We start from the raw sequence: 12,621 nt of genomic DNA, 5'->3' as shown, positions 1-12,621 counted from the left end.
ACTCGAACAAAAAGAACAATAATAGAGAGGCAACAACAGAAGAAACTATTGTAGAAAAAAACAATAACCAATAATCTATCATATAGTAACAGAATATTCTATATCAACAACATCCTTCAAATTGTTTCAACTAAAAAAGAAGACCTATAGTTTCACTAAGATATCAGCATCCCACCTATGATCCTTCAATACACCAACCAATTTGTGAGTATATATGGGTAACAGACTTCTCCTCTAAGCACCTCAATGAATGTAACAGAATTTTTCACATAAGAACTTGGGGACGTCCTTATTAGCATGGTGTACCGTGTAATTAAGAAGTCCAAGGCAAAAAAACTAAACTGAGGCATGCGTGTCCTACACTAAAAGGCCAGCCAATGTGAAGGTAAACAAATCTATCCATCAACCTTTGTATTTGAAGAATAAATGAGAGAAAATCTGCAAATACTAGACAAAGATAGCTACTCCAGTACGTCTATTTTGGATGATAACACAATATATTTTTCTGTTGCATTAAAATCACAAGTCAAGCTACAGGGCAAAGTCTCAGACATGCATTTCAAACTTTGGGATTGGCAAGATCACAGCAGCATCCAAGGTTTGTTGATCTTGGTTATGTGAATACAGCATAGGAAAAAGATGCAACAGCAGTGCAATTTTAAACACATTTCAAGCACAGACATCGAACAATTCAAAAAATAGATCATAAGGAACAACGGAATTTTACCTAACAAACAATGCTTCAAGAACAAGCTAACAAAAAATTGTAATGAAAATCCATTCTCAAGCTCAATAATAAAATTAGGTAACATGACATAATAGTATTTCCTAGTCCAACTTATCTTAAAAGTGATTAGAAATCCAAAGAGACAACATTCACCCAAAAAACCGACCACCTCACATTCTCACTCAGCAAATCAACCCTGACAACTATTTAAACCTTCTCGAGAATGCAAACGGAGTATATAGTATCAAGTCCGTCAGTCACCCTTTCTCCGGAAGGAGCAGCCTTCTGTAAGTCTGGCGCGCCCTCCAGTGGGTTGGCACAACACTGTCTGGCAGTTGCCGCACACCACCACTGTCTGCGAATGGCTAAACACGGTGGTTCTGCACACACATCAAATCACAGATAAGCAAACATATATATTGTTTTTTCATACATCACTTGATTCAACTTCTTCAAATCAGAAAATTCAATTACATAAGACACAAGAAAAATATAACTTACATGTTAAAGCAACCCTGACACTTGACATCCTACAATCACAAACAGCAAATAAATACAATATAACAACAACAGCAACAACAAAAAAAAAAAAAACAGAAAGAATTAAAAGCACTAATACAATGGGGGGGGGGGGGGGGGAAGAAGAAACGAACAAGAGTACCATGAAGAATGAATTTGGAGATTGCACAAGACGCTTGAGCTTGTGCTTCCTCTTCTCGAGCTCCGCCGGTGGGTTGAGCAAATCGTAATCGTTTGACAGAACCTATTGGCAAGCATCAGTTGTCAAATAAACGCCAAAACAAAATCGAAAATCAAACACAAAATCGAGAATTATTGAGAATGCATCATAAATTCACCATCTTTAACAGAAGAGAGATAGCGTGAACGGGTGGAGAGGCGAGAGAAACCCTAGAAGGCTGGAGTGTGGCGAGAGAAGAGAGTCTCAATCTAGGGTTTTGGCAACACTTTATATACACAAGTGAGATGCGTGCGCCGTCGGATATCGCGTGGTGTTTGAATCTCGACCACCTAATTTTGTCTAATAACAAAGTTATTGCTTCTAACTTTTGTAAACTTTCGCCTTTTAACTTTCAAACAAAAATGTTAAACGGTTTTGTTTTGTTTTTATTTTTAATTAATTAGTATTTCATAGGATAATTATATTTAAAAATAAATAATATATTAGAATTTTTTTAATTATTTACTTAATAATAATAAAATATTTTCACAAGAAATACAATTACATCAACTAATTCACAAGATTTCTAAAAAAATAAAAACACATATCTCCCTTTCAAAACAAGAAAATGATAATAAACACATAACCAAACATAGACATGTGCCTTGTTTGTTTTTGTTTTTATTTTTATTTTTATACTTATTTTTTAATTTTCATCTAATTTAAAAATGTAAATATGCATTTGTTTGAATTGAAAAAAAATTATCATCCTTTTGTCTTAATTATTTTTATTGTTTTATATATATAGGTATTTTCATATTTTATAAGAATAGCCACACTTCTTTACTTAACGGATCGCTACTAGTTAAATAGTTATGGATTCGATTTTCTCTATCAACATGAAAGTTTATGTTAATAGATAATCTGTAAGTATATAGAAAAAAATTATATAAAATTAGAGGCATGTCCTTATCAACGATGGCAATGAGAATTGAAATTAATTAAATTTTTTGAAACAAGAAAAATATAATTTATGTGTAATTGATGCTACCAGAAAATGTTTGGGCCTAGTGATACCTCACAATTTATGTTGCAAGACTTTCTTCATTTGGGCCTATTTATAAGCCTTACATCGAGTTTATCTAATTAGTAAATACTTTATATTTTTTGATAAAATTATAAATACATCCTGTAAATTTGAACTGTAATTTTCATTGACACTTTCTTATAAGTAAAAATTTATATAAACACTTATAAGTAGGACAATTGATTTATGTTATGATTATATCATCAAACATCTCTCTTGCATTTTATATTTTGATTTGACTCTCATAAAATTCTTGACGAGGACATATGGACTCAGATGTTTGGTTTGTCAAATATTTGATAGATCAATTGATTATTTTGAAGAGTTGATAACGGTGTAAGATTCAAAAGCTTATTGTAATTTAAATTGAGCTAATTGTCTTACACGAAAATAACTCATTGGGTATTTCGTTCTTTAAAAAAACAAAGACAAAAAAGAAAAAAAGAAAATGTAGTATTGTGGTCTTATGCTTAAGCTATATATCAGTTCATAGTCAGAACCACTAGTGAACTCATATGATTGCAGTCATTTTCTTGCAATTCTTAGAGTTACCCATTCTAAGCCAATGGTGTTGTGTTGTGACATTCAAGTGGACTTGCATTGTAGTACAGTTGTAGCAAATCACATGTTTCATGAGCGAAAAAACATATTGAAATTGATAATCACTTTATCCATTGCATGTTACAAAATGTAAGATGCAACATATGCCTACTCAGTTGCAATACTCGAGGGGGAATATTGAGGCTGATTTGCATATATTGTATTAATAGAAGATGATTTTCTTTCTATTTGATTATATTTACAGTAGTAAATATATAATTTTTTTTCTGTAGTAGTCTCTTCAGTAAAATATATAATTTTTTTCTCCGTAGTTTTTGTTTAAATTATTTTCAATATATCTATGTCCAAACTATATTGATTTTAAACGTTCATTTGTTTTCTTGCAAAATGATTCTTAATATCTTTTATATACTTAACATAAACCTACAAATGAGCTACTAAATTGTTAACATCTAAAAATAAGAATATGGAGAAAGGGTGAACAAAGTTCGCATTGTGGACTTGGATCTTATTTAGTGTTAAAGAGCGTGATTGGTGCGTCGAAATTGAATAAGGATGGAAAAAAAAATATATTTAAATAATACGAGTATGTTGTGTATAGGTAAAATTTTTGAAAGATAATAAAATTGTCGTTCCTTATTTAGTTTAATTCACATTATTGATAAGTGAAAATGAATGATTATTAATGGAATGAAATTAGTTTTATGACAAATTTATTTATTTGATTTTTTTCTCTTTTGAATTGATTGAATATGTGGAATTCAATTGTATAACAATAACATTTGAGAATGCAGGTTCCATTTGGACACCATTTCCAAATACCTATGACCGCTAATGTATAATTGAAATATACTAAAATCTTCCTAACATCTCATTGGCATCTGAAGAAGTTCAACTTGTGCAATGTTTCGATAACCTTTGTTGAGAAAATTATTCTTCGCGGAAAAAAACAATAAAGGACCCATTACCCTACTTTCTTTTGCTTTTGACATAACCAGAATTTAGGGTTCTTTTCTCCAGCTTCTGAATCCCGACTGTTCTTCCCGGGAGCTCCCGATTCTGAGGATTAACAATACGGGGCAACTTTCGGTCATGATGTGGAACCGTTTCCCCACTCTCTCAGTTTCGGTTCTATTATTATTTATATCCTCCATTGTTATCTTGAGTTCGATAAGCAATCTCTCTGCGAATGCTGAAGTGATAACATTAACGACCGAAACTTTTAGTGACAAGGTAAGGGTTTGTGAGTTCCCTGTTAAGAAAACATACGCGTTTTGGGATTCTGTCATAGATCACGCGTATTTAAAGGTTCTGGATACGCTTTCTCGATCAAGTTGTAATATGGGTTGCTTGAGGTGATAAACTCACAGATTTTCTGTATCAATTAATGATGAAATGTTAGCTGAATGTGGTGTTTTTGTTTGTTTATTTGTGAATTCTTCTTTTTTGCTATCTTACGTGACAAAAATATTAGCCCAAGGCGTTTGGGATGCGTGTTTAATCTCTAATGTAATAGTATGATCTTTGCTCTCAGATGCTTTATTATAGTTGATTTTTGGTTTCTTTTCCAAATCAATTTTCTTTTTCCCTTTAATGTCTCTCACCTTGACTAGCTTTTTCTATCTTTATACATGCTGAAAGCATAATGAATGGCATCAAATATTCGGAGCGAGGAACTTGTTGTAAAATGTTAATGATTGATGAATGTGAAACGAGTTGGACTGAGTCTGTTAGATTTATCTAGGTGTAGTGTGGTTCAAAATTTTCAAGCCCCTTGTGTGGTTTATTTAGGTGCAGGAGAAAGATACAGCATGGTTCGTTAAGTTCTGCGTGCCTTGGTGCAAGCACTGGTAAATTTCCATTGTTGGTCCTATGCCTGTCTTTTTCTTGTTATAAATGAGTTTCACCTTGGATCGAGTACAAGTTATTGTTTGCTTACTAACAATTCAATATGTTTCCAGCAAAAATTTGGGGACATTATGGGAGGATTTGGGGAAGGAGATGGAAGGTGAGGATGAAGTAGAGATTGGAGAAGTTGACTGTGCAACAAATAAACCAGTGTGTTCTAAAGTAGATATCCATTCATATCCCACATTCAAGCTATTCTATAATGGAGAAGAAGTTACAAAGTACCAAGGTAACTTGTTTTTATTTTTTAAGCTGTACTTCTGTGAGAACTGATTGCTTTGTCTCTTCTCTTTCTTGTTCCATCTTAACTACATTTAGCTTGCCCCATTACTTTTTATCCACAATTTTTTATGATGTGATAAAACCTACATAATAAATTGTTGTTCCTTGTGCTTTGGTCTGCTCATTCCCATGAATATCAGTGCTAAACCAGACCTAGTGTTCCAAATTTCCAGTACTATGTGATCAATAAACAAGATTTTGGTATCAGTTAGATACAGAAAGCAATAAAAAGAGAAGATTTAGAAACAATGTACTACATTTTTTCCTTTAAAGATGAACCAAGAAATTTTGTAATTGTCAAGGGAGCAGCATCGGATGTCTCATCAATTGGGAATCTCCAGTATATGGACATGTTGCTGGGTTAATAACCTTCTGCAGCGCAGCAGTTAATGGGAAACACTTGCATGAAATCCGTCGTCATGGGTCACGGTACTACATGAAGGGGAAAAGTCAAATTGCTTGTATTGTCATCTTGTTGAATCCAAATCATGCACATGTTTTATGTTTTCAATAAATCAATCACTTCTAGAAGAATAGGTTCTTCGCGGCTATCAATCGTTTGTCTTCTCCTCCCATGATTGTGTCATTTTTATGTTAAAAAATGCTTCATTAATTACCTCATGTGTTTTCGAAATAACACGTGTTTTATTGTATCTTTATTTAAGAAATTATCAGTATCCTGTTTGTTCGGCTCCAGCCGCTCCACAAATTCCCCCTTTTATCTAAAATGGTAACTGGTACTTGAGTTGGAGTTAGAGCTGGTCAGTCAATTTAGTTTGAAAGGTCAGAATTAAAAATCAAGCTGGGTTTAACTTTTCTTGAGTATTATTCAAGCAAGCTGGTTTTCATTTACTTTGGCTTATATGCGATTTGTTGCTACTTATGAGTTAGTTGATGCAGTGTTGTGTTTTTCTTTAAATCATCGCAAAGAATATTCGTATGCATCTAGTCGTTAAGACCTGCTAAAGACATTGTTGCTCTCACACTCTATTGATGTTCATTCTTTAGAGTTTAACTATCAAAAGGTCTTATGGCATGGCTTACCTTTATATGACAATTTTAAGTGCTGCAGTATACTGATAAAATTTGTTAATATCGAAAACTTAATTTTGTGGACTTAAATGTGCTTTTCTGCAATTATACCTTAAGTTATCACGGTTTCAATTCCTTTCTAGTAGTTTGATTGGGAAATGAAAGACTAAGACCAAATCTGATCGAAACTCCTAACTAATCCAAAAAAAGAATTATCAAATTTGGAATAAATGAATTCCAATATAGCCCTAGTATTATATGATTGTTCCTTGTATTGGTTTCAATATGTTCTTTGTTCAGTAGAGAGCCAAAGAAAGTTATACAAAAAATCGGTGGATTATGTTCAAGATTAAATGGATGATCATAGTTCAGTCTATCATCGGAATTTTGACACAGTGACGTCTTGCAAAAAAGGTATGCTTATGGAGCCTCAGAAAGGAATTCATCAGAACAGGAAAAACTATAAAGCCGTAAACTTTAATATGAGCTACAGATTGGTAGGTATCAACTTATTCTGCCATGCCTCTTGAGATGGAAATGAGATTTGGGCTAGGTGTAAAAGTTAACTTCTACTTATTACAACCACTTGGGTTTTCCCCTGCCCTGTGACCACTTTGGTGGCTATTACTGGTTTGTTGCATATATATTCAGTTTAGTGTTAAATAATATGCTAGTTGAATTTAGCTGTCTAAAATTGCTTATTTTTCTCTCATTTATTTCACATCCATTTTATCCCTTGAGAGTTCCTTAAAGTTCCATATTTTCATTATACAAACAATAAAGTGATGAAAATTAGTGCCTGGACCTGTTCCCCTGTTATTCGACATAGTGCAAACATATAACTTAGGTTTAACAATTATAGATCACTTTTTGTACTTTCCTGGAATTTTGACCTGTGAAGTCTGAGAAAGCCAACAGTACAATTATCTCTTCCGAGATTGTACCCATTCTTTTTCCCAAAAGTTCCTGAATTTGTTTCAAACAAATGTATCCAAAAAGATGAGTATCTGTGCTTGAGAAAACAGAAGTAAATATGAGATGGTCCGAACCTGGCCTTACTCTGTAAAATCTCTCTTCTTGTATCACAACTGAATGCAAGGACGAGAAAATAATGCAATTATTAGGTTTTCGGTTTACAGCTGAGCTTTACACCTAGTACATCCGCACATGTGGCCCCCTTTTTCCTTTTGAGAACACGGACACCATTAGTCATATTAATAATCCTAGTGAGTGAAAATTCTGGGTCCTCGTTTGAACTTGTTATTGATACTGAGTATGAGCATTGTGGTGAAAGAAGTAATATATATACTGAGCATTGTGGTGAAAGAAGTAATATATATACTGGATCTAACTTCCCCTGACAAAACTGAATGTCGCAGGAGCTAGGGATGTCGAATCACTCAAAACGTTTGTTCTGGAAGAAACAGAAAAAGCAGCTGCAAAAGCACAACTTGACCATGATGGCGAGTTGTAACTAACCTTTCAGGTGACCGTGGCCTCCTATTTTCTTCTATTAATTGAAAGCTGGTTTCCCCCCTTCCTCTCCATATTACAAATTGCCCATACACTGTTTGTGGCAGTTTTGGAAGTTCATACTCGGGTCTTCACCTTTGGCTGCTAAGATGGCTAGCCTGCTACAGTGTGTCCTCGACTACCCACCCTGGGACTATACTCTTCTGATGCTGTGCATTAGCTGTCTAGGATAGATTGTTGAAATAGACTTATACAACAAACAGAATAGCTTTTGCTTCTGCTACCTTCCATTGGATCTAATCGTTTGAGCAAAATTTTGTACCATGAGAAATTCTCATTCAGGAATATTTTTCTATCTCCAGCTTCAAGATGGTCTACACATTTTCATTAATACCGTTGAGATCATTTACATTTTCGTTAATACTGTTGAGATCATTTTGCAAGTCGTTGCTCCTCAAAAGTTTTTTGCTGATCAATTTCCAAGCACTCCTTCATGTACGCAGGAGTCGAGATCACTAGGTCATAAGTTGCGGTGCAGAGGGGTTATTTGTCACCCTGGTAAACAGGGCCTAGGGGCACGATAATAAAGGATAAAAAGATTGAAGAGGCTATTCCTAAAAATGACCATTTTAGTTGTTAACATGAATTTTACAGCCAGATAGCAAATTACCCAGGTAAGAATCAGGAAGATTTGAACAATAAATACTGTCAATAACAAAGATAAAGAGCCTTAAAAGATAGGAAATCAAGTTTAAACAAAAATTGAAGAGTTAACTCGTTCAACGCATCTCATCATCTGAAGCTCTTAACCATAAAAAGGAATGTCTACAAATCTTCCACCATTGTCTATTAAGCAATCAGGTTGAAATCCAAATTGCTTAATACTCTACCATCCACGTAAAAGGGCTAGATGACAATGATGAAAACATTTCTTCACCATAACAGCAGAAAAATGTTGTCCAAATAAAAAAGACAATGTGAAAATTGGAGCATTGAACCAAAATTGGTACTGATTTATCTTCCCAGAATTGTCTTCACTTGGCACCCTTCTTTGCAGCAGCCTTTGTAACCTTGGCACCACTTGGGTCTTTCTTCTCAACATTCTTGATCACACCAACAGCAACTGTCTGACGCATATCACGAACAGCAAAACGACCAAGAGGTGGGTACTCGGAGAAAGTCTCCACCACCATGGGCTTGGTGGGAACCATCTTAACAAGACCAGCATCTCCATTCTTCAAGAACTTGGGCTCCTTCTCAAGCTCCTTACCAGACCGCCTGTCAATCTTGGTCACAAGTTCAGCAAACTTAACAGCAATGTGGGAAGTGTGACAATCAAGCACCGGGGCATATCCATTTCCAATCTGACCAGGGTGATTCATGATGATGACCTGGGAGGTGAAGTTGGCAGCTTCCTTGGCAGGATCATCTTTAGAGTTAGAGGCAACATAACCACGCTTGAGATCCTTAACAGCGACGTTCTTCACGTTGAACCCAACATTGTCACCAGGAAGAGCCTCTTGCATGGCTTCATGGTGCATCTCAACTGACTTAACTTCAGTGGTCAAACCAGAGGGACCGAAGGTCACAACCATACCAGGCTTGAGGATACCAGTCTCAACACGACCAACAGGGACAGTACCAATACCACCAATCTTGTACACATCCTGAAGTGGGAGTCGCAGGGGCTTGTCTGAGGGCCTCTTGGGCTCCTGGATCATGTCGAGAGCCTCGAGGAGAGTTGGGCCCTTGTACCAATCCAGGTTGGTGGATCTCTCAATCATGTTGTCTCCCTCAAAACCAGAAATGGGGACAAATGGAATCTTCTCAGGGTTGTAACCAACCTTCTTGAGGTATGAAGACACTTCCTTCACAATTTCATCGTACCTTGCCTTGGAGTATTTTGGTGTGGTGGCATCCATCTACATAATACAGAAAACATAATGTCAGACCTGGCTAAGTCAATGTAAAATAGCATAGAAAAACTAAGAAATTTAAGCATCTAGGTTATCCACCTTGTTGCAGCAGCAAATCATTTGCTTGACACCAAGAGTGAAGGCAAGCAAGGCATGCTCACGGGTCTGACCATCCTTTGAAATACCAGCTTCAAAACCACCAGTAGTGGAGTCAATGATGAGGACAGCACAGTCAGCCTGTGAAGTTCCAGTAATCATGTTCTTGATAAAGTCACGGTGTCCAGGAGCATCAATGACAGTGCAGTAGTACTTGGTGGTCTCAAACTTCCACAAGGCAATATCAATTGTGATACCACGCTCACGCTCAGCCTTGAGCTTGTCCAGCACCCAGGCGTACTTGAATGACCTCTTGTTCATCTCAGCAGCCTCCTTCTCAAACCTCTCAATGACACGCTTGTCGATACCACCAAGCTTGTAGATCAAGTGGCCCGTGGTGGTTGACTTCCCAGAGTCGACATGGCCAATAACCACAATGTTAATGTGAACCTTCTCCTTACCCATCTTTAACTTTGGAAATAATACTGCAAAGCAATATATTGTCAGATCACAGCAATTGAACAAGTACCAGAACAGTCCTTTATGATTAAAGTTACATTAAAACATCAAAATAACAGCTTCATCAAAAGTCATTTGAAAGTTTTAAGTAAACAAATAAACAAAAATGAATACAGTCTATTTAGTTTGTACAATTATCAGTCACAAGTTTATCCATCAAACATCATAAATAATAAGCATCTGCCAAAAGTAACTAATTAACCTAACAGATATTGATGTAAACAAACATATACAGATAAAGCAAATTAAAATACCTACAGCAAAGATTGAAAACAAAAGACACGGATCTCAAGTTAACATCTTCCACAGAGAGAATCAATATTTTGGACAATACTCCATAGTCCTAAACCCATAGAAAACTGTTTTAGATTATTCAAATTTGATCAAGTTTCTATACAGATCTAACAGTACCTTCCACTGTATCACTTTATAGATATGCCTATTACAACTAGAAAGCAACTCAAGCACATGATACTAAATAAATAGACAAAGAAAAAGAAAGCTATTTCAACTGAACATGCCGTAATAAGTCATCAACAACAAGTAATCAGTTTAAACAGATCTATAAATAGAAAAATTGACAAATCACAAAACTTATATGTTCAGTCAAGTATTTAAACATGCCCAGTATACACAAACGCATTCCATTCATAATTACATAGATAAAGTCATACATAAATAGAGATATATATGTAGACAGGGGGGGGGAGGGGGCTAACCTTGGAGAGAATACTAGTTAGAAGAGAGCTCTCCCGCCCGCCGATTGCAGAGTCAGAGAGAGAGAAATTTTGTGACTCGAGTAGAAAATGAGAGAGAAACTCAGGGGTGGGAAAAAGAGCCTTATAAAGGGAGTTCGATAGAATAGAAGAGAGTGTGACGATTAGGGTTTCTGCTGAGCCGTGGATCAAACGAGATCCGACGGATGGAAATGAACAAGTCTTTCCGAACAGGGCCGCGTCCATCCGCTGCCTTAGTGCCCGTTACTCTTAGCTCACTTCGGTAAATTTACAGTTGAACCCTCGTTATTTTTCTCAAATTACCAGTTATGTTTTTTCATTTGCTTTCCCTATTTAAATATTTTCTCTTTAAAACTGGTTTATTTTTAAAACAAAATTTCCTGAACAATAAACAACTGATTATATAACTGCATTTACAGTACAAACACAATAGCCTTTGGTACATACAAAATCATTTACAATGTTCAATAGTTTTGAAGGCAAAAAATTATGTATGTTTTTTTTTTAAAGGGAATAAGAGAAATATATAAATTATGATGGGACATCAGCCCTCAAAGTCTCAACAAGTAGCAGTCCTACACAAAGGAAAAAGAAACGCACCCCAAAATAGGGATGATAGATTTGATATCTTGAATAATAGGACCAATGGTGGAAAAATCAACTCCAATTAACAAATCTTTTGAATAACCGATCGGCAGTCCCCTTTCACGATGCAAGAGCCCCACCCAAACTAAAGGCATTGATCAACCGCAAGACGAATAGCTAGTGCCTCTCCAGAAGTGTTTGCATGAAAAGCGTTATGACAAAAACGCCATGCAAAAATTCTAGCTTTATGTGGTACCTTCGCCTTCCAAATGAACGACCAACTGCTATCAGATTTATTACTCTGTTCCGCTTTGTTAGCTGACGAAGGCTTGATGGACAGGAGGGCAACCTCCGACCGGAATAGATTTAATAATTTCAGCATCTTCAGGATAAAAGAGAAAACCCACCAACTCATAATTCCAACTATCTTGTGAAGAGCTCATAAGATCTTAAACCCAAACATGCTGTAGGAAAGGGTTTCGATGAGTAATAGGAAGAAATGTATGGTGCCTTGGAAACCAAGGATCATCACACACATGCACTCGCTGACCATTGTTGATTCTCCATCTCACCCCGCCTTAATAACTTTACGAGACTCAAGAATGCTTCTCCATGTGAACGACATATTGGAGACCCCGTCTCACGCTCAAGAACTCTCCCAATGTGAAGTACATTGTTCGGAATATTCTGCTGATCAGTTGGTCTGAATGTTTTAGAATCCTCCAACCTTGTTTAGCCAGCATCGCTAAATTGAATCCTTGGAGATTTCGAAATCCCATTCCGCCGTCCTTCTTACTCCAGCTCATTTCTCCCCAAGCCACCCAGTGAATCTTATTCTTGAAGGGGTCATTCCAAAGAAGTTAGCCGATATACTTTCGATTTCTTTAAACAGAGTAATTAGAAGCTTGCACGCTCATGCAATAGGAGGGGACAAAAGCTTGAATAATAGACTTAAGAAGAATATCCTTACCTCCTTGTGACAAAAGCTTTTCCTTCCAACCCCCCACACATTTATTTCT

General features: G+C 36.0%; 3 protein-coding genes across 5 annotated transcripts; 1 reads left to right on the top strand and 2 right to left on the bottom strand.

Annotated features, from left to right (window-relative positions):
- Nucleotides 1-764: 764 nt before the first annotated feature.
- LOC148786816 (small ribosomal subunit protein eS27y) lies at nucleotides 765-1,720 on the bottom strand. The gene is made up of 4 exons (XM_088885164.1): nucleotides 1,585-1,720; nucleotides 1,389-1,490; nucleotides 1,229-1,257; nucleotides 765-1,107 (listed from the first exon to the last, which is right to left on the bottom strand). Exons 1-4 carry the CDS (start codon nucleotides 1,585-1,587, stop codon nucleotides 981-983), a joined length of 261 nt encoding a protein of 86 aa, XP_088741290.1. The 5' UTR covers nucleotides 1,588-1,720; the 3' UTR covers nucleotides 765-980.
- Nucleotides 1,721-3,902: 2,182 nt separating this feature from the next.
- On the top strand, nucleotides 3,903-8,140 carry PDIL5-1 (PDI-like 5-1). 3 transcript variants are annotated; one of them, XM_011091045.3, is made up of 5 exons: nucleotides 3,927-4,287; nucleotides 4,846-4,904; nucleotides 5,016-5,191; nucleotides 7,656-7,762; nucleotides 7,857-8,140. In XM_011091045.3, exons 1-4 carry the CDS (start codon nucleotides 4,147-4,149, stop codon nucleotides 7,748-7,750), a joined length of 471 nt encoding a protein of 156 aa, XP_011089347.1. In that variant the 5' UTR covers nucleotides 3,927-4,146; the 3' UTR covers nucleotides 7,751-7,762; nucleotides 7,857-8,140. The 3 variants fall into 3 exon arrangements, with proteins under 3 accessions (XP_020552346.1, XP_088740760.1, XP_011089347.1); XM_020696687.2 differs by lacking the exons at nucleotides 7,656-7,762; nucleotides 7,857-8,140 and adding an exon at nucleotides 5,547-7,648 and having other exon boundaries at nucleotides 3,903-4,287; XM_088884634.1 differs by having other exon boundaries at nucleotides 3,925-4,287; nucleotides 7,656-8,140.
- A 401-nt stretch (nucleotides 8,141-8,541) lies between these two features.
- On the bottom strand, nucleotides 8,542-11,157 carry LOC105170325 (elongation factor 1-alpha). The gene is made up of 3 exons (XM_011091044.3): nucleotides 11,000-11,157; nucleotides 9,765-10,246; nucleotides 8,542-9,671 (listed from the first exon to the last, which is right to left on the bottom strand). Exons 2-3 carry the CDS (start codon nucleotides 10,224-10,226, stop codon nucleotides 8,784-8,786), a joined length of 1,350 nt encoding a protein of 449 aa, XP_011089346.1. The 5' UTR covers nucleotides 10,227-10,246; nucleotides 11,000-11,157; the 3' UTR covers nucleotides 8,542-8,783.
- Between the last annotated feature and the right edge of the window lie 1,464 nt (nucleotides 11,158-12,621).

Source organism: Sesamum indicum, linkage group LG9 (assembly GCF_026168435.1).
Source record: "Sesamum indicum cultivar Baizhima isolate 11 linkage group LG9, ASM2616843v1, whole genome shotgun sequence".
NCBI classification, from domain to species: Eukaryota; Viridiplantae; Streptophyta; class Magnoliopsida; order Lamiales; family Pedaliaceae; genus Sesamum; species Sesamum indicum.
The sequence above is the reverse complement of the archived record's forward strand: the minus strand, read 5'-3'. Positions and strand labels throughout refer to the sequence as shown.